General features: G+C 35.5%; 2 protein-coding genes across 2 annotated transcripts; one reads left to right on the top strand and one right to left on the bottom strand.

The window, feature by feature from the left end:
• Positions 1 to 591: 591 nt before the first annotated feature.
• LOC128995041 (mediator of RNA polymerase II transcription subunit 6-like) lies at positions 592 to 11,449 on the bottom strand. Its single transcript, XM_054419912.1, has 6 exons — positions 11,225 to 11,449; positions 6,415 to 6,500; positions 5,670 to 5,835; positions 2,479 to 2,653; positions 1,606 to 1,855; positions 592 to 762 (listed from the first exon to the last, which is right to left on the bottom strand). The coding sequence occupies exons 2-6, from the start codon at positions 6,458 to 6,460 to the stop codon at positions 671 to 673; spliced, it is 729 nt and encodes a 242-aa protein (XP_054275887.1). The 5' UTR covers positions 6,461 to 6,500; positions 11,225 to 11,449; the 3' UTR covers positions 592 to 670.
• A 3,824-nt stretch (positions 11,450 to 15,273) lies between these two features.
• On the top strand, positions 15,274 to 22,078 carry LOC128994539 (60S ribosomal protein L28-like). The gene is made up of 5 exons (XM_054419156.1): positions 15,274 to 15,336; positions 18,716 to 18,811; positions 19,507 to 19,641; positions 20,912 to 21,025; positions 21,947 to 22,078. The coding sequence occupies exons 2-5, from the start codon at positions 18,725 to 18,727 to the stop codon at positions 22,031 to 22,033; spliced, it is 423 nt and encodes a 140-aa protein (XP_054275131.1). The 5' UTR covers positions 15,274 to 15,336; positions 18,716 to 18,724; the 3' UTR covers positions 22,034 to 22,078.
• Positions 22,079 to 22,156: the final 78 nt, after the last annotated feature.

Here is a 22,156-nt window from a genome sequence, read left to right as displayed (position 1 = left end):
AGGCAGTAAATCCTTAACAAAGAGAACATAAAAACAACTGTCCAGGCTTTACGAGCCTGAGAAACAATCATTAAAGGCAAGCCTTTTAACTTACACAACCTGCAGATATACCACAAAAACTTTCCGCTGAAATCTGTGTATCAAATGAATGTGTAGTAATGCTATTACGAGGTAGATATAGGCATAGTAGGCTATTACCTAAATCAAGAATTATTTACCAACTTACGCTTCAAGAAACTAATTAGTTAGCTACAACATCTATATACATATATAAGAGAAGTTATATACATGAGGTACATTGTAAGTAAATTAAACTGTTGTCGAATTGTTACAAGTCTGTCTCAAACATTACAACAAACACTGAATGAGTAACTTCTGATTAACCTGTTTAACTTAAGTGAGAAAGGGACCATTTTTTAAAATTTAGAACTGAGGATGAGAGATCTGTTAACACATTTGTTCTTTTTAAATGTTTTGGCTTATCGAAGACATCCAAGCTATCAACTAAATTTAAACTTGAAAGTACACTAATGTATTTTACTTTTACTTGTAGAGGTTTACTTTAGAGTCAGGTAGAAAAAATACCAGATGGCTATATACATATAAAAGGGTATTTAATTCATATTTACAGATAAATAAGTATTGGCCATAAATAAACGCATACCTCACTTTAGTTTAGTCTTGGTTTCTTCTCTGGTGGAGGTTTCATACTTTCTTGTTTAATCTCCTGTTTGATTTCTCTTGGTTCGGTTTTTATTTCCGCTGAAAATTTTGAAGGTTAAATAAATCCAAAGAATTTACAATTTTATATAAATTGATTGGCTTATACCTACATAGTTAGGCAACGAGTGAGAAGACTGCTAGAACAGATATTTCTATGAAAAGGTTTAAATATAGATGACCTAGTTGACGTCCAGACCAAAAAATAACTGGAACGGAAAGAAGGAGAAGCCTGTCAACAACCTTTATCATGGGTAAGCGCTGGGAGTAACTATAATATTTAATTGGGAAAATAACAAAAATTGCAATAACAATAAACTGTAATTTTTACCGCAAGGGGGGCTGTACCTTTTGTCTAAAATTATAAATTCCATTACATACTTAAATTTCAAAAACATGAAAAACTTCTGGAGATGCCATGGATTATACTAAATCTCATAAATACCAAATTTCATAAAAATCGAACCACCGGTGTGGTCTGTGACTCGTCCACACACAAACAGAGGACATCACTTTGAAAACCACTTTTTTTGGTTCAGGGGGACCCAAAAGGATACATCCACCCTAAACTCAGACTCAAAAATTTGACAAAAACAATACTTTTTATATACTATGTATAAGGGGTGGAGAAAGTAAAAAATGTATATTATTAGAAGAACCTATTGCCTACTGGAAAACAGCTTGGACAGGGAAGAACTAGAGCATTTGATTACCAAGATCTCTAGATATATAGCTTAAGTTTAGACTGTTAACCATAAAAAAAGTTTGAGTAGAATCATAACGAATCATCGGCACTTTGTAAAATAGAGACCAACCATTCAACCAGATATATCAATTATTCCTTTTGGAATCTGACAACGTGAAAAAAAAACATTACAAACTTACGTTCAGAAGGAGGTGGTTTGGTGGCCGGAGGGGGCTGCATTATCGGCAAAGGGAACTTGTGTATCAACTCCCCCAACAACATATCCACTCTCTGTCTCTGGAACACTGAGCTCGGCTCCTCACGTTGCGTCTCTTTCTTCACTTTGGTCGTGTCGCCTCTCAACTCCCAGGTGTATCCCTTGCTAGGGTGGTACCTGCTGTAGCCCATCGCCTCGTCTAACGCTGACTGCAGGTGATGCACTGACGCCAGCTGTAAGTTACCATATGCTCTGATTTGGTTAATTTAAACGTTGACTCTAATTTTGCTATGCTTTATTGTAAAGTTTTACAAATTTAAAAGTACCGGTACCTAGTGGTCTAGTGGTTACCCTGTAGGATGTACACAAACTAAAATCAAATACTATAAAAATTTTAAAAAAATATTTTCACAAAAACATGGACTAAGCGTACCATGTCCACGTGAAAACAAAAATTTATAAATAAAAAAGTAGGCCTACTATTTATGGTAATGTTAACCTCAATTAGCATCCTCCAAAAAATTCAGGATTTATATTGTCGTGAATTTGTTAGAGTCAAACTTTATCCAATGTCACCAAAATCATTAAATATGTGAAAAGTGAAGTGCTATAGGCAATAAAATAAACCTAGAGTGCATAAAATAGTCATAAATAATATCTGTGATTTGGAGATAATTATGCTTTGGTGAAAGGTATTTTAAAAATACACAAAATGTCCATCAGCAGCCCAAACAAAAGTAGGAATTCCCACAATTTCTAAGTTTCAAAGTGGTACAATTAAGTTTTTAAACTTAACAAAAATGTAAGTATAAAATGGTACGTTATTATTTTACACTGACTTTCACTAGGTACTTACAATTCTTGAATTTATGATATTGGAGAGGTCTGGAGCTTGATAAATGATGCCTGCGATGATGTAATAGTCTGCAAGTGGCGTTGCTTGTGTGGGGGACGTGCGGTGTTGCTTGCGGACAACGTACAAGATTGGATCTTGAACATGCAATAGTATGTACTCGTAACCCGTCATGTTACTGCAACAGACAAAAGTAAATGCATTATAAACATAACAGATCTTTTGGAATTGGTATTCTCCAACCGTGAATGTTAACAGTGTGATTGGATTGAACAGATGTTCCCTGAACCAATCCTCTATGGCGTGAAGGAGTCACAAGAGTTTTCACTGCACAATTTGGAAAAGTTAAGTAGCTTTGGTATAGGCCTACGTGAAGATTATTACTGTAGGCTTATCACTTATTTTGACATTTTTGAAAATTATTTAAGTATTGTAAATACATCAATTTAGTAATGTGTTATGTGCAGCTGGTCTAAATATAGATAGAGCTTACGGTTTCTGTCTTTAGACCCAGGGTTAGATCCCCTCACGCGAACGCCAAATTGGCAATTCACTATGATGAACGTTACTTACCATTAAAGGGCGTGATAAGGTAGCATCTATATATTAATAATATTGAATATTCGTCCAGGTGACTTTAACCTCCACCTCAACGAAAATAGCCATCCTACATTGAATTTTACAAATCTAATGCTCTCTTATGGTCTTTTCATAGTGAACAGAAGTCCTACAAGAGGAGCAAACTGCCTGGACACAATAGTGACTGATCTACTGCCATCTGAATTTGAGGTAAATATCACGGACCCATTGATATCTGACCATAATGCCATCATCATGAATATGAAGACTTCCATGGTAAGTGATAGTCATTCAACTTATCCATCATGGTATAACCATTACATGTTCTATAGAAGACCTATAAATTAAATTCATTATTGCATCCTCAATGAGGAATTGTCTAGAATAGATTGGGAGGAAATCATTAGTGATAAGTTGCCAACACATGCTTTTGATTCTAGCTTTTAGGGATGTGTTTGACAGAGTTTTCCCTGTTGTGTCAAAAAAGCCCCCCAAACGAAATACTAAAAAAATACCTAAAACTAGAGCAAATAAAGACTGGTTCACATCTGACCTGGCCAATCTAAGAAATAGAGTTTTACTCCTTGATGAAATCTACAAATCTACTACTGATCTTACTGATAAGCAACGTTATTATCATATGTATCTCAGCACTAAAAAACCTACAGAAATAGTGTAAACAAGGCCAAAAAGGTATCAAATTCAAACTACATTACTCAATCCCATAACCCAAACAAAGCTGCATGGGACCTAATAAACTCTAGCAGGAAAACAAAAACAACTTTCAAAAATAACAATAGCCCTGACAACTTCAATACCTTTTTTATTGATAGCGTCACTGACATTGCTTCAAATTTCACCGATTCCAACACAGATCCAGCCGAAAATGTCCCTTTTAACCCGCTGAATACTTTAGAAAACTGGAAACTTGTAACCTCTACTCAAATTGAATCCATTGTGAAGAACTTTTCAAACTCCAACAGCCCTGACATATACGGGATAAATGTGAATGTTTTAAAGAACACCATTCATTGTATGTCAAAACCTCTAGCTGCTGTAATAAATCTATGTCTTGGAGACGGATCTTTTCCGAACTCTCTGAAGATAAGCCGCACAGTCCCGGTATTTAAGAAGGGTGACTCAAAAGAACTATCAAACTACAGACCTATCTCTTAGATACCAATGCACGCAAAGATCATGGAGTGTATAATCAAGGAGCAACTTGTTGACTTTTTTGAGCGCTCAAATCTTTTCACTGATGACCAGCATGGGTTCCGAAAGGGTAGATCTACGACAACCGCTTTGTTAAATCTAATAACAAAGATAAATGATGCCTTCGACAACAAACTCATGACAAACTTAACCCTATGCGACCTCAGCAAGGCGTTTGACTGTATAGCACATGACGTCTTGTTGAGAAAAATGGAAAGATATGGAATAAAAAACGTTGCGTTAGAGACCTTTCAAAACTACCTAAGGGACAGAAAGCAGGTGGTATCCATAAGGGAAGCTCTATCCAGTGACCTGAACGTCAGCCTAGGGGTCCCACAGGGATCTATTCTTGGACCTGTGCTCTTCCTCATTTTTATAAATGACCTGGGGACTGAGGGAAGAACTTTGTTCTTCGCCAATGACACTACCCTCATCACAAGTAGTAGTAACTTGAACCAACTGAAAAGTGGAACCCTTGAAATCCTTGACGGAGCTAAAGCTTGGTTCTCTAATAACAAGCTAAAAATAAACAATGACAAAACCCAAGAACTGATATGCAGTCTAAAACATCAGAATCCACAACAACAACCTGTGAAACTGCTTGGTTTTTGGCTGTATGGCAAGTTGACATGGGATAAACACATAGGTGAGTTAGATGACAGACTTTCCAGAACAGTTTTCCTTCTAAGGAATCTAAAAAACTTGGTCACTGATACCTACTTAAAATTAGACTATTATGGCCTCTTCCACAGCCTAATGAGCTACGGTGTCATTGTCTGGGGGCACGCTTCGGAGACAAGAACCATTCTGAAAACTCAAAAGGCTGCTATAAGAGCCATAACGTCCAGCGCAAGGCATGAGCATTGCAAACCACTGTTCCGTGACTTAGGAGTGATGACTGTTTACAGTCAATTTATTTACAACTGTCTGGTGCATGTTAAGGAAAACATAGGCAACCTCAGCTGCAGAAACCAACTTCATAATTACAACACGAGAAGAGGAGAAATTTTACACATTCCTTTCTGCAGGCTGAGCAAGCAAAAAGACTGCTATCCTGTCCTTGGCATTAGGCTCTACAACCATCTGGACAAGAACATAAAGTCACTCCCTCTCAGGAATTTTAAAAAGAAAGTCGAGGAACTACTAAAGGCATGGCCTCTCTATTCCATAAGTGAATATTTTGTTGAGGAAAGTGATGAATGGATCTCATGACCTACTGCCATGTTAACCAATTCTAAAGTATTAACACTTTAAACTTTTTTTGACTAAATCCATCCAGTCATTACTGGTCAGCGATGGATGTATGGTATAAGGTATAAGGTAATAGGTAAGAAAGAAATGTTTTATGTTGATCCTCACAACTTAAAGATTGGATTTGATAATAAAAACCTAATTACACTTACTTGAGCTGGTCCAGGCTTGCCCGTTGCATTTTAAGGATCTCGTTGTTGCATGTTCGGTCGTAGAATGGGTTGTTGCGGTCAGAAAAGTAGTCCATAATGTTAGTCGGGTTCAATATAGGAACCCAACTGCTATCATGCCAGGACATTTGAAGCGGGTTGTTTTGTTCTGTGAAATTATTTTAATCTTTATTAGCCTATAAATGCCAGAAGTGCAGCTTCTTTTCATATCAGATCTACATTCTATTCATATTAACTTTAAACTGCCATGAACTATAGGAGTTTGTAGAATAGCTATATTTTGGAGGAAAGCACAAATTTCCTTAAAATACACTAAGCATGAAGTAACCCACCACAACTAACCCGAAAAGATAGTTGCAGGCAATTGATAAAACACAAAAAGTTATCTAAATGTCATATTTTGCCTCAACGAGAGGGCTATTCAGAAAGAATTTAGTGAAACAGTTAGAACATCAAGTTGTGAATAAATGTGTTGTGAATGTGCTACCAACAGGTTTTTTTTCTAAGGTGAATTAGAGGCAACATGTTTCTGAATGAAGTAAGTAAATGGAATAAGTAAGTAGGGCATAGATCTAGTAATTTAGAAATAGGCCTAGTAGACTAAACTAGGCCTAGATAATCCAACCTAGTTTTACAAATTTTATGCTCTGAATCCCATACTTATGAGCAGAGAACCTGACTAAAAGTAAGTCTAGAAAGAATATATTGTTTAAATGAAATACTTCACCTGGCATTATTCCTACCCTCCCGGGCATCATCCCCGCGGGTAGCATGCCGTATGTCTGACTTGGGGACGACAGTTTTCTGTTTTATCTGAAATTACAATATAGGCTATAAATCTTAATACCGGTACCGTACATTTAAATTATCCATTTATATTTATATATTTTTGAAAGGTTAATAACTCTTCAGCAGCTGTTTGAAATTAACGATTAATTAACCTTGCTCTTATGGCGGACAAATCCAAGATGGCCATTAGCTTCTATGGACTCCCTTGGAAAAAATTCAAAACTACAAAGAACATTTCTAATCTCAAAGTATATGCCTACTAGATATTTAAATTATAAATAATAACTTTGGTGTTTGAAAAAAAAATATTTTTGGATGATAAATAACTCTTCAGCAGCTGTTTGAAATCATCCAAGATGGCCGCTAGCCTCCAAGGACTCTTAATTATCAATGAAATGGTTGGCATACTTGTCCTGGCACTTTCAAGAATGTCAATGCCACTATAGGCGAAGTTACAGGGTGTGGTAATGGATGGCAATAAAAAAAAGATTTACCTATAGGCCCTTTCATAATTTTATTGTTCACCATATCGTAAAAAAGAATAGCCTAATTATGTTTAAAAAATAAACTTATGGGGAAAAATATTTAAAAGTTAGGCTAAATTGCATTATGAAGTAGGCTATGGCCTATCCTATAGGATATAGGCTAATGTGCATGGTGTTTAACATATACCGGCCTTACTAAGTTAACATAGGCTATTTTGTATCCTGCTTAAAAGAGGCCTACTCATCGGCCCCAGTCATCATTTATGAATGACTGTTCCCTGCATGACTTATTACTTTAAGAGGCGGTTCACGAGTACGGGGTTTCGTGGCCCGCGGTTATCGTTAATCTCGACCAATTTTAACCGACGGTCAAAAAATGGGTTCACGACATAGAGCGTTAGCCGAGATCAAGCTTAGCCGAGACCAACACTGGCCGCCGCTCAAGAGCAGGGATTAACTGGGAAATTTCGTTGCCGGGGGCCGCTGCTCGTGGTCGACGAGCCCCAAAACAATATTTATTGTTGTTGTAATTCTGAAAATATTTATTTGTTGTTAATGGTTTGATAAATGGTATATGGTAATGTTATATTGTTACTTGTTCATAGTACACATTTTTTGCTGTTGAATTTAGACTAATGTATTAATTACGTTGTTGCTGTTGTTGTAATTATTTGTAGATTTGTATCACATCTTGCTTTGATTTTTATTGTTATTTCTTGGTAATGTTTCAATGTAATGGGTTTCCCGTTGGAATAAATAAATAAATAAATAGGATGACGTTGCGTCATAATGATTGGTTCATAAATTATTATAATTGTACAGTTTATTTACTGATATTGTTGATATTGTTGTTGGTTGTGGACTTGCAATTAAATTCATTTTATACTAAAGTTTAAAGTTACTCAATTTATCTTTGCATTTTGAATAATACACTATTACTGAATACATTGAATCGGGAAAATGCAATTATGTTTAAAAAAAAATGTTTTAACAAATCTTGGTAATGTTTGCAATAAAATTAGGTTACCAATTATGTTCAAAAATAAGACATACTTTATCAGGTTTGCAGTTTTCTCCAAACGTTCAAATTATTTAATAAAATGACTGCTGTTTTCAAAGATTTATGATTATCTTTTATGTATCAGTAATTTGTATAAAAAATCTATTTGGAGGAACAACTGGCTATTATAGGAGCCGAGATGCCTTCATACGTAAACAGTATTAAACGTAAATATAAAATGGCAAACCTACAATAACATTTTATGACACCAAGATCTTTTAAAGCTGTTCACAATTGGGGCCACAAACAGCAGGCCTAAGAACTAAACCCCTTGCATTTGCGCGCGTCAGACGGGTAGAACGCAGCCCTATAAGCATGAGAAAAAAAAAACAGGTGTGAGAAAACAGGTTTTAACCCTCCAAGTGTCCATAGTTTAGGCCTTAATGTCCACCTATTTTTGGCGCATTTGCAAGGTTTTATTAAAACGGATCTGAGAAGCTTAAAACAATGTTAATTCTAATGTTCTATATACCATTTCGTTTGGAAAATCATGGGCTTCAATATTATATATAAAACATAAGGAACATTTAAAAAAAAAAAATTTTTAGGTAAAAAAAAATATAATTTCGAAAATTTTCAAAAAAAAAATAAGTTCGCGCTCAATGAAATTGTATAAATTATAGGCCTATAAATATTTGAAAATAGCCACTTTGTTCTAAATTTTATGAGGATTACAAATATATAATAATATAAGGAAGTATATTTGCAAATAAATAAGTTATGGGCAAAAAACTGATTTCAGTACATAGCGTTTAGCTAAGAATGCATAGCCTAACCATAGATAGGAATCTGGCTGATAATTTACATCAATATCACTACCTACTTCTTCAGGATCATCAACCAGCACTTCAAAACCACTTAAATCTTCTTATAATGCACCACGTATATCACTACTTTTGATTTTTAACACTAAAACAATGATAAACGTAATAAAACACATCAGTCATCGGCCCGGGGGAACCTAGCTGTTTACAAATACACGCACGTCAGCTGTCTGCTACAATATTTTCGGAACTAAAATGAATAGCGCTTAGAGACAGACCTCTGGAGAAAGCTTAGAATATTACGGAAAGAACGATACCTAACTCGATCCAGTTCAATCCGATTCAGTCAGTCATAGAGCCTTCGCCGTAAACGATGTCTGCGTGTCGAAAAATCGACAAGTAACACTACACAAAGTGTGCTGCTTGTCGAATTTTCGTCAAGTAACACTGGGAGGGTTAAAAAATATTTTGTTACAATACAACGTTTTATATATTTAACTGTAGAATTTATCTTTTACCTCAGCAAATTGAAGCAATTTATTGTAAATCCCGATATGACAAATATTAAGACATTATCAGATGAAAATAACAAATGTTAAATCATAAATATAATAATATAAACATATAATTTAAAACATACAAAAAAAATTTTGGATAGGTACTTAAATAAAATGACCTATGTTTTATATAAATTTGATGGAGGAACACAAATTGTACTAATTTTATACAATAAAAATTCTTAGACAAACCTAACAGTGTTTGATGGAACCATTTTTATTTTGATATTATTCAGCTGAAATAAAAGGGTTCAAAATTGCTAAAATGAATATAAAACATAAGATTTGATTGCAATTTAAATTTATATGAATATGTTAAGCTATTAGTTATATTTTTACTTAGTAATAATGAATTAAAATGTCTCAAAGGCTACTTTTTACGATTTTTGTATTTTTTCGGCAATTAGTGGTAAAAAAATTAAAAAAATGAATATCATGTTGAGGGTACCTAATGAAATTGTTCGGAATTTAATGGCGAATCCGAATATAGGCTAACAAAAAAAACAATAAACGAGCAAATGAGATAATCCCGACATGATGTCAACTTAACCCTGCCCCCTAGCAGGGTTAAGTTGAAGTCCAAAACCATTGTAATTTACGTCCGAGATTATCCAATTTGCGCTAGACCATGACTCGTGAACCCGACGTTTGGCCCGGGGTTTTCTCTAATTGAACCCGTGAAGCCGACTTTTTGCGCTCGGGTTTATCCTTGTCATAATTGGGTGAAGTTTAACTGTCTGCGCCCGAGCGCGGCTAACCTCGTACTTGTGAAGCCGATTTCTAAGCCGCGGCGCAAAAAACTGGCTATAACTGGATTTTGCGCTCGAACTAAGGATAACCCGTGACTCGTGAACCGCCTCTAAGTGTCTTTAGCGGATCTCAGTAATTGCAGGAAGCGCAGTGCCGTGCCGGCACCATCAAGCCGATGGCAACGCACTGTAACCTAGTTGAGCACTGGTGCGGAGAGTTAGAAATGATGAGCTACATCACAGATAAAATAACTACCTTAAATTATTAAGGAAAGTGGCAGGCGTAGTCAATGCCTTCAATGTGAGAGTCGCGATTTTAAGGGTACAGTTTCTTAACTGGGCTAAGTTACCCTAATATCCATTGAAACTTTTGATTGAAAATATCGATTAACTTAATATTTTATAGGCTACAGAGGATACGTGTCCGGTAACCGGGCGTGGATTAGGCGTCCAGCAGTGACGTCACCAGGTTATGGGGGCCTGGAACATCATTACCATAACGATACGATCCACGCAGCCATCGTTGTTCGTGGTGTAGTAGACAGAGTGCTCGGCTGATATGCAAGAAGTCCCTGGTTCGAACCCCATCTGTATCTTTAACTTGTTGTCAAAGATCTTGCTTTGAATTCCATTTCTTCTTAACTGTACTTACATCTTTTGTTAGAATTTTTGGCATTTATAATTTTATTTTATGGACAGAATTTAACCTTCATTTGATTTTTTCACTATCAGCAAGTTTGGTTGGTTAGGTTAAGTTATTACAGTAACTGCCAGACGCCTAATCCACGTCCGGTTACCGGACGCGTATCCTCAGCGAATATTTTATTACTAGCCTACTTTTGAAGCTAAATTATTGAATTATGGAGCTTAACTTATGAATCTTTCAACGTGTGTGGAAGTAGGCCTAGGATGAAGTTAGGATCTACATCAACTTACGCCTAAACAAAGACTTTTTGGGGAAAGCGGTAACAACAACAATCCATGTTTTGTGTGTGTGCTGGAAATCAAACCCATCCCTCTCGCACCAAAGTCAGAGACACTAACCACTAAGTTTAGGGGGTTCATGCTAGGCTTAGCACCCCACATCTGAGATGAATTTTTGTTTAAAATAAAAATTACGTTTAATGGCCTACCTTAACTGAGGGGAGGGTTGTCCAACCTTGATTAGTTTGGGTATTATGAGTTAGTTTTAACTTCCAATTGGCCCACTACACTACACTATGCTAGCATGTAGACCTACTTCACTTGGTTAGGTAACCAATGCTAATTCCAATATGGTACTTATTATGCTGCTAGTTATAAATTGATTTAATGGACACGAATTGGAATAATACACTAATTCGTCTCAGCTTGATTGATACCTAACCTCTTGAATCCTTATTTAAAATTATCTTATCTCCTTGACGACAGGACAGACTGACAGAAGACAGAAGATGTTGGATGTTGATGTTGATGTTGGTTGGATTTTTTTTTTTTTTTTAGTTGTCATGCCAATATGTCAATAATTAGGTTCAGTTCAGTTCAGACCAGACGGAATTTGATTTGACTTGATGTTTTTTTGCTTTTTGTTTCTAGAGACAACGAAGTTGGTTTCTGACCCCAAAAATAGGGAGTAAACATATTTTGAGCCCGTTGAGCCCCCCTGTTACTTCTAGAACATTCACACTCATATTTACTCCCTTAGAACCACATACGTGTACAGTACCTCCCTTATTACTAAAAAATACGGTAGATAGAGGGACGGCAATTTCTCCATTAAATTTCTCACCCAAAAAATAGGAGGTGAAAGTATTTTGAGCCCCCTGTTACCTCTTTAACGTACACAGTCATATACACTCCCCAGAGCTATATACGTGTACAGTACCCCCCTTATAACTCAAAAACGACGATGGATATAGGGACAAGGTTTGCTCCATTGAATTTCTCACCCCAAAAATAGGGGATAAACTTAGGTTTGTACTGCCTTACCAACATATTCCATAAAGCCATGCATGTAGTAAAAAGGGGGGGTTTGTCCCTTAACGGGAAAAGGGGACAATATAAGTGTTAAAAAAGGGTGTATTTATATTGAGCGAAATATAATTAATCAATTTAAATGAAAAATATATATTTTTATATTTGGGGGCGTTTTCCCCCTTTGTAAGCAGAAAGAGGGGGTCGCAGGGGGGCGGCAATGGTTCCATCGAATTCCTCGTCACAAAAATAAGGGGTATACACATGGGTTTGTACTGCATAACTGTCAAACTCCTTAGAGCCATGTGCTGCACATGGCAACTACTACATGATGTGCATGTAGTTAAAGAGGAGTTTTGCCCTCTAAGGGGAAAAGGGGGCAATATAAGTGTTAAAAAGGGTGTATGTGTATTGAGTAAAATATAATTAATCAATCTTAATTTAAAATATAAATTGGGGGAGGGGTCATTTCCTTCCCCTTGTAAGTAGAAATAGGGGGTCGTAGAAATGGTATAGAAATTAATGCCAAAATCCACGCAACTCAATCAGAGGAAGTAGTAAATAAATTTCAAAAAAACAAAGAGCGTTATTTTTCTTATAAAAAAGGGCTCTTAAATAAATCAATATAAATTTTAAATGGACAACTGTATATAAACACGGCCGTGGGGTGTATATATAAATATATATTATATAAACATATAATATATATATAAACATATAATATATAAATATATAATATATAATATATAAACACGGGTGGCAATTAATGGTTCAATCTAATTCCTCACCCCAAAAATAGTGGGTATACATGGGTGTGTACTGCCTTGCCGACAAAATAGCTGAAATACTCGGAAAAGGGAAAAATCCCACTCCTCAGAGCCATACACCTACCAACAGTTTTCCCATGAATTAAATAATCTTAAACATTGGTTTCTATCACGGCCACCTTTAACTCCAGGCCGCGGCCTGTAGTTAAAGGCGGCCGTGTTTATATACAGTTGTCCATTTAAAATTTATATTGATTTATTTAAGAGCCCTTTTTTTATAAGAAAAATAACGCTCTTTGTTTTTTTGAAATTTATTTACTACTTCCTCTGATTGAGTTGCGTGGATTTTGGCATTAATTTCTATATCAATCGTGTTTCACATTATAAAGGAGAATGAGCGGAGCGGAGCGCAATAAAAATAATCCCCCATAAGTCAGACCCTTTTGTTATACACACTTTTTATATAGCATTAAAAAATATAAGGTTAAAAATGAAAAAAAAATTCAGAAAATGAAAGATAAGATTAACTTGTCATAAGGACTATAATCAATGATATCAAATGTTTTTGTACACCTTTTCCCAAATCGACTTCCTACAAATGACACCTATTTTGTACACAGCTAGCATTCGTCACGAGACCTTGCCGTCAGACCGTCACCGCCTTTTTTTCGTCTGTCTAGAAACGGGACAGCGGAATTGAAATCCGAACTAAACATCTGACCACGGGTTTCTGCTTCTGTCATCACCGAGCTTGTTTTAAATTACGCGGGAACAAAGTACAGTAGCCGTTTAATGTTAAATATAAGTCTAAATATGTTAATTGAAAATTATTTCTAGAATAATTATTAAAAATTACAAATAGCTATATAAGTCCAAATAAAGATGAATTACATAAAAATCCTAACTATTATTACTAGTTGTTTACACTGTTTAAATAACAAAAGTATAGAAAGAAAAAGTTTAATTCCATGTCATTCTAAATTATAGCTTACAGGTAGGCCTATTTTCAGCTGTGAACATTTTAAAACTAGTAACATACCTCGTGTTAAAATTCCTGGTCTTCTTTTTCAAAATAAATTCTTCTTCAAAAGCGACGATTTAACACATATTATATTACACACTAACACACACAAATAATATTTACATTTATTTACAACATTTTCTTCATCTTGGAAACTGTAACAACAAAATGAACATAAAAATTAGGCTATTTTAAATGAGAAATATCTTATTGTGAATTTTCTATAGGCCTACTTGTTTATTTTGTTTGTTTGTCAGTGTCACAAGTTACTCAACATGGGTCTACGTTTATGTTTGTAGGTTCTCTGTGAAAATATCTGGGATGTCAGTGTGTGTGTTCAAGTTCAAAAACTTTTATTTCAGTAAAAGATTTCGCTAGCATACCACTGGGCCGAGTGAATACAAGTACAGCAAGTATTTACTTGCGAGTAAATACTTGCAAGTATTCATCGTTCAGGTAATCTCTTGTGAATAAAAGCGACTCTTTACTTGCAAGTAAATCCTATACTCTAATACGAGCAATGTTTGCTTGTATGTATGTATGCTTGCACCAAGATCTCGAAAACGGCTCCGACGATTGTCTTAAAATGTTGTAAATAGTTTATTTTTGGTCTAAAAACGAGTTTATTGCAGTTAGAACTGCCAACAAAATTCTAATTACGTAGAAAAATGAAACTGAAAGTCTTATGGGTTGCTAAGTAATCATAATAAGGTCAATGGTTTGTGAGCTAGGTCAAAAGTGTGGCCTACATGAGTCTCACAGTACTCTACTTCGACATTTCCATTTTCAAAAAACGTTGCCTTTATTGAGGAAGGACAGAAACCATTTATTTTGCAGGAACCCTGTATCTTTGTTTCCCTTTTTCTTTTGCCGGATATAGGCTTAGGTTCAAAGTTTCCCGATCTATTGCACTTAAAATAAATTCTCTTCTTACCAGATAGAATCCTCTGTCCTGTTTGTTTTGTGAACAACACATTTTCCTTTTCCTCCGTCTTGCTTTTCCAAGTGTAGAAATCTGACACACTAGAAAAACTAAGAACTGACTTGACAAGTTGAATTTTGTGCAGATCTGCAAAATGTGTCTCTATCTCCGCTCTACTAAATGCACTGTTGCATACGCTGCAAATGGTATTTCTTGGTATATTCTTCTCCTCCTCAATTATTAATTCGTGAACTTCACGAAGGTGTCTAGTCAAAACCCACCTATTAACAAAAGGCTTATCGCAAAACTGGCACACATTCATTGTTGACATTTGACACCACGCGACCACGCGACAGACAGCATCGAATTTGACGTTTAAGTTCGGCACTGCTCGGTAAGATTCGGAAGCGTTCGGCACAGCGCAGTAGTGGGGGAAGCGTCGTTCCGATTTCAAATTCCGCTGTCCCGTTTCTAGACAGACGAAAAAAGAGCGGTGACGGTCTGACGGCAAGGCCTCCTGCATTCGTCAACTTTTCTTACTTCTCTTTCCGGCTGTAGCAGTAGCGTAGCTGTTATACCTAGGTGTGTATTTTACCGATGAACTAATAATTAAGTTAAAACATCTTAATTATCATCGTGGCTTATGGTTTGATGTAACTTAATTTGCTTATCCTGTCAATTTACTTTCATAGTTCTATCTTAATCGTTACTTTTCCACTTTACTGATTCGTTTAAGTTTTAAGGTTAAGTCACGTTACGTTTAGTTTTTCTGACATCTTCAGTTTTAGGAAGATAAAAATATTGGGTACAGTTTCTAAACGGTGCTACGCTTAGATTAATTGAAACTATCGAATTTAAAATATTGAATAATGATCGATATTTTAAAATATATTCTATTATAAAATTAAGTAAACTATCGTAACCTAACCTAACCAATCAAACTTGCTGATGGTGAAAAAATCGCATGAAGGTTTACTTCGAAACGAATCGATAGTTTCAATCAATATTAGCGTAGCCCAGTTAAGAAACTATACCCCGTGCATTTAAATATTCCATAATTGTTGAAATCAACAACATTTAATTAGTGTACAAAAACGATATGCTAGGCTATGTTAGGCACTTTGCAACTGTTTTTCTAATATCTCTTTTACCTCTTCTTTCTTCACCACAATCCTCAGATCGGGGAGTCGTCAAAATTTCTCCTTCGAGGTTAAGTTATAAATATAGAGGTTAAATAAATAATAGAGGTTAAGTTAAGTTATAAATATCAAATCATACTGGTGCTTAGGCTTATTATGATGCATGTTAGGCCTAAGGTAGTGTTTAAACCTTTAATATAAATAAAAGTAGTCTAGCTTTAGCCCCTACAACTAGCATATTGAAGGTACAATAAAATTTAATCAGTCTGCTTATTATCAAGTAGGCCTAGGCCTACTTCAATGGAGTCTTAAGTAATCACAGGTGCTTGCTAGATCTGAAGTGAATTGTATAAATTATAGGCCTATAAATATTTGAAAATAGCCACTTTGTTCTAAATTTTATGAGGATTACAAATATAATGAAGTGAGTATAATTAACATTGTTTTTAAGCTTCTCAGATCCGTTTTAATAAAACCTTGCAAATGCGCAAAAAATAGGCAGACATTAAGGCCAAAACTAGGGACACTCTGTTAAGCGTCGCGTAATCGATTAAACACACCCGCTGTGGTGTTATGCGTCGCTTTTGCGACACACAAACATCGTTTACGACGAAGGCTCCGGGACTGACTGAATCAGATTGAACTGGATCAAGAAATCTGTATCGTTCGTTCGTTCCTTGGTATCGTTGTTTTCGGCAGATTCTAAGCTTTCTCCTAATGTCTGTTTCGAGACGCTTTTCATTTTACTTCCGAAAATATTGCAGCAGACAGATGACGTGCGTATTTGTAAACAACTCGGTTAACCTCGCACTGATGACTGATGTTTTTTATTACGTTTATCATTGTTTTAGTGTTAAAAATAAAAAGTAGTGATATACGTGGGTGCATTATAAGAAGATTTAAGTGATTTTGAAGGGCTGGTTGATGATCCTGAAGAAGTAGGTGATACTGATGTAAATTATCCGCCAGATTCCTAGCTATGGTTAGGCTATGCATTCTTAGCTAACGCTAAACGTACGAAATCTGTTTTTCACCCATAACTTATTTATTTGCAAACCTACTTCCTAATATTATTATATTTTTGGAATCCTCATAAAATGTAGAACAAAATGGCTATTTATTAATATTTGCAGACCTAAAATTATAAAATTTTATTTAGTGCAAACATAAATCTTTTTTTATTTATTTTATAATTTTTGAGAAATGTTAATTTTTGAGAAATGTTAACCCCACAAAAATTTTTGATAGTTTTTGGATACGGTAATGTTTTAGTTTTATATATTACATTGAAGCCCATAATTTTCCAAACAAAATGATATATGAAACAGTATACCGGCACTTTAGAGTGTTTTTAAGTTTCTAAGATACATTTTAATAAAACCCTGCGATTGCGCAATAAATGGGCCGACATTAATACCACCGGATAATATGGACTTTTGGAGTGTTAATCTCGTCACTGCTGGCACTTTTCAGTGGCACGAGACAAGTACCTTACACTCGTCAAAGAGTTGTTTACAAACTATTGTTCCAATGCGAGGTTAGCCACTGCCGTGAGACGTTTGTACTTTAATCTGGTATAGGCCTAATTTGTTTTCAGATTCGACTATTTTATAGGTGGTAGGGATTGTTGCAAATTTATTGTAAGTTTTAGTGTGTGCTTTAGGCTTGGATCTAATGATATGCAACAGAACAACGATAATGAATGTAGGCTACTGTAGCATTGTGGAAGGAACCTAACTTATTAATTTTGCAAAGTCCTTGGTCTTCTGGGTACGACCGCGTCGGAAAACTAGGAGAAACACTAGTTGCTGACGTTTCGGCTTCGTTGCAGATAGCCATCTTCATGACTCAGTTAGTGCCTGTCACCAGCTCTGAAGATGGCTATCTGCAACAAAGCCGAAACGTCAGCAACTAGTGTTTCTCCTAGTTTTCCGACGTGGTCGTACCCAGAAGACCAAGGACTTTGTGTTAGTAATTGTGACCGTGGAAGCCTCACTTCCTAGTGTTATTAATTTTGCTTGACTGCTTTTTTTGCAAGATGTTTTTGAAGGTGTATCCGGGTATTTCACCCCTGCTTTTTCCCATTTGGCAATACTGAGGGCCCAGCTAGCAGTATTATTTAGTGCTGAGCAGCATTAAATAATTTTTAGCTTTTAACTTTTTGTTAGGTGAACATACTTTTACAAAAAATGATTAGAGAGAGAGAGTAACTTAAGTTACATAATAGGACTTGGGCCTAGTATTAAATAATTAAAGCGGCCGGCCATGGGGCAACCGCATGTGACCAGTGACCCCAATGAGTAACCAATTAATTACAATCGACAAGTTACATTTCATGTGTTTTAATTATTTTTATTACTAGGCCTAAGTCCTATTATGTAACTAAAGTTACTCTCTCTAATTATTATTTATTGTAAAAGTATAGACAAAAAGTTAAAAGGCATCCACACTGCATTTAATCTTATAACGTTTTACTATTACCTAATTCTGTAAATTAGAGCTTATTCATGATCACTGATCCGGACTCATTGTTGTTAATAATAACTTGCATGTTGAAACTAAATTAAAAAAAAAGTTAATTTAGCCTAATACCGTAGTTATAACTAACTTATAGGCCTAAGCTATTTTTGATCGTAACACTACTGTATTTTTTTAAACAACTTTCATTTGGGTCCAAACTCCCAACAGGCTACGTAATAAAATATTGCAATGGACTGCTTGGACACCATTACCACCTTAGAAAACCACCCTTTACATTGCAAATCTACTTGCTGCATAGCCTATTTTATATTTTACAACATTAAAACCTTTTTGTCTTACAGTTGTCCACCATGTCGGCTCATCTGCAGTGGATGATCATTCGCAACAACAATGCTTACTTATTGAAGAAGCGCAATATCAAGAAGAACTTGAGCACAGTAAGTTTGGTTCATAGGCTAACAAGTTATAAGGATTAACTTAGTCCTGTCAAATTATGCCTTAATGTTGGTAAATTACACTTCTTTTCTCAGCCTGTTACAGGGTTTTAGGTCCACAGGACAAACCTTATAAATAACATCAGATGAGCCACCTCGAAAAACCCTGATTAAGCTGTAAACCTGAAAAATTTGAATTTTCTGATTTTGATTTAAACACTACAACTGTGATCGAGAAATTGTAGGCTTACATTCGATTCACTTCGTGGTATTTGAATTAATTCTAATTAATTAGATTCCAGGATCTAGTGTGGTCATGGCGGTCAGCTACCTCGTTCCATGTAACATTGTGAAACTTTTTTGCTCAAATAAGTAAGATGATATTGTTATTTTAATTAGTAACTTCTCATCCTAAATATTAATAACTCATTGCCTAAGTTAATTTTGTGACCCAGGCCTAGGCCTTCTTAATAAATAGTCTATCCCACAATATTTTTATACTGAAATATTTAGGCCTAATCTTATTCAGTAGGTCTAAAGTTTTTTATTTTTGAGCCTTGAGCTAATATAATTAATGATTTCTGTGTTTTTCAAGCAGTGTATGTTGACTTAGTGCCTTCAACAAAGCATGCGCACGACACATGCAATAAATAAACTCAATTAACCTTTCACAAATGTATATTTTAATTTCTGTTCAGGAGCCCAACAACCTGCTCAACCTCGCATCATTCCGCTACAATGGTCTTGTGCACAAGAAGAGCATCGGTATCGAGGCACCACCAGAGAAGGGAGGCAAGGGTTTTGTTGCTGTCTACAAGCGAGGAAAGGCTTCTGTAAGTTTTATATTTTAATACTATAGAAGTAGGCCTATAATTTCTAACAAACATCAAAACAATTTATGTAAGGCTTTATAGGTTAGTAATGTAGATGCTAAAAAATACATTTTGTGCAAATAATTATTTCATTTAATTTTATCTAAGCCATTTCCTGTATTTCACTCATTTTAAATTAATGTTAATAGCCTAAATGAAAGGGTTTTTATCCTGAAAGCATTTTTATACAGTCATTTTTTATCATGATTAGTTCTTTTAGCGAACCATTATGATTGATTTGTTTGATTTATTTAATGCGCTTATTGAGTAGCTAGATACTACTGTAGGCGAGAGTTAAGAAGTCCTCTGAGCCAGAGTGATATGCTGCAAAGTTCGTATGTTGCCGCGCGGTATTTGCAGGTGCTCTTTTGGTTTTAACGCAGTGGTTGTGAGCCCTGACTGCCGCATGGAAGATAAGTAACTCGCCCGGAGCGCCTAGCCGTCGAGTATCAAGCGCCTGCATTTTTAGAATAGGCCAGCACTCAGAGGACTTCTTAACTCTCGCCTGCAATATAGCCTATAAATAACCAATTACTAAATATCTTAAGTTAGTTAGTTACTATCCAACCCTATTAAAGTTTCGTTTTATTTAAGCAGGATTCAACAAATTGCATCTTGATGCAATTATATCTGTAGCTTTAACGTGATTTGTTGTATTAAACTTATGGTTACAATAAGGTATAAAAATTGAACTTGCTAACTAATGTGTATTATTAAAAGCAAACAAAATAAGTAATACAAACATCATTCCCATTACGTTGTAGTGTAGGCTAATTGTAAAAAATCCATCAACAAATTGTCCCTAATATAGGTCTACTGGGAGCAAAACACACCCCCACGTCAAATTGATGTTATTATTTATTGATATTATTTAGATTGATGTTAATGATGGGTCCATTAAAAATTTATTCAGTTTAATGTGTCTTATTGCGAAATTACAATTTTAGCTTTCTTGATTCTGGGCGCTATTCCGAATCCAAATCAAATTTCAAAAAGCAGATTAAATCAGCTAAGTGTTGGGGGCCTAGCTATATTATATTGCCTACTCAAGGTAATTGATTCATTCATAAGTTCGGGAATCTAGAATTCAAAGAATTCAAATCAAAGAATCTAGAATTCAAAGTCCGTAAGCAACAATTTCTTGGACTATGTTTTGAGTCTGTAATCAAAACTGGCTCGATATAGATATTGCTGGCATGAGTCATGTGATACAATTGTTCCCTATGTTCAGCACAAGCCAGCCAAGAGCACGGTGAGGAGAACGTTCAAGGCAGCTCCTCGTCGCTCTCTGCACAAGCTGAAGAGGCTCATCATGGCGAACAAGTACAGAACTGACCTCTGCAAGGTAGGCCTAATTCATTTAATAAGCAAATTTACATAATGACAAGTTTAAACTTGATTTTATTAATTATTGCTTATCAAACAAAAGTATGTGACTAAAATACCAAAAGTTAATGAACATTATTTTTTTGCCTTCTTCTGGCATTCCCATTTGCCACAAAGCCGCTACGTGTTTAGTCAACACACTGTCATCTTCAGGCATCCTCTATAGCTTTATCATAAATATCAACATAAAACGGTAATTACTCACTATTTACCCACAAAACAGACATTTAACACATAACCGAAATTTTCGTCATGGTGGCCACATCTTACATATGCTCACAACTCGCGAGTAATGTTGGGCGACGACTCAATTAATAGTGTGTGTACATGAGATGTGGCCACCGGGGTGACCATACTAGTTATGTGTTAAATGTCTTTGTTTTGTCTGTGAATCGTGTGTGATTCTGTTTAGTTTATGATAAGTTAGGTATCTATAAGGATAGTAGCCCTAAATGCCTTAGATGTCAGTGTGTTAACGAAACGTATCACAAATTAGTAGCGAGTAGGGAGATACCAGCAAGCACAAGAAGCGCAAGTGCTCAACGTTATGTTTACGTAATGAATACTCTCACTTTCAATTCGTAGGCCTTTAGTAAATATTTTATTTGTGATTTAATGTTTGTGACTTATGTTTAAAAACCGTGACATGACATTATGTGTCGAAAAAGTAAAGTTTTGTATAATGATATGAAAATGGTATAGTAATACCGAAACGCTTAATCCTGTTGGATGATTGAGGACCACTAGTGGCAGTTAGCAGGTACCTTTTTACTTTGATTTGCATAAAGTGGCCTAGAAAAACAACTACAACATGAGATCAAATTTGTCCAAATCACAAACATTTATCCGTCAGTGTTTAAAGATTATGTTTCTATTGCAGGCTGCCTTGAGAAGAGCCAGCGCCATCCTCAAGTCACAGAAGAGGACAGTGCCTGTCAAGAAGGCAAGAGCAAAGAAACCTGAATAAATGTTACATTTGTTACAGTAAAATTAAATGCTCTTTTTATTTAAATTTGCCTCCTTAATTATATTCACCGTAGAAGCTTTCCCATATAAGTTTAATACCGTACTCAAAGCAATACAACTTCCA

Source organism: Macrosteles quadrilineatus, unplaced genomic scaffold (assembly GCF_028750875.1).
Source record: "Macrosteles quadrilineatus isolate MER2022 unplaced genomic scaffold, UCM_ALF_1.0 Scaffold_5__1_contigs__length_97177068, whole genome shotgun sequence".
NCBI lineage: Eukaryota > Metazoa > Arthropoda > Insecta > Hemiptera > Cicadellidae > Macrosteles > Macrosteles quadrilineatus.
This window is presented reverse-complemented; position numbering and strand designations above follow the sequence as displayed.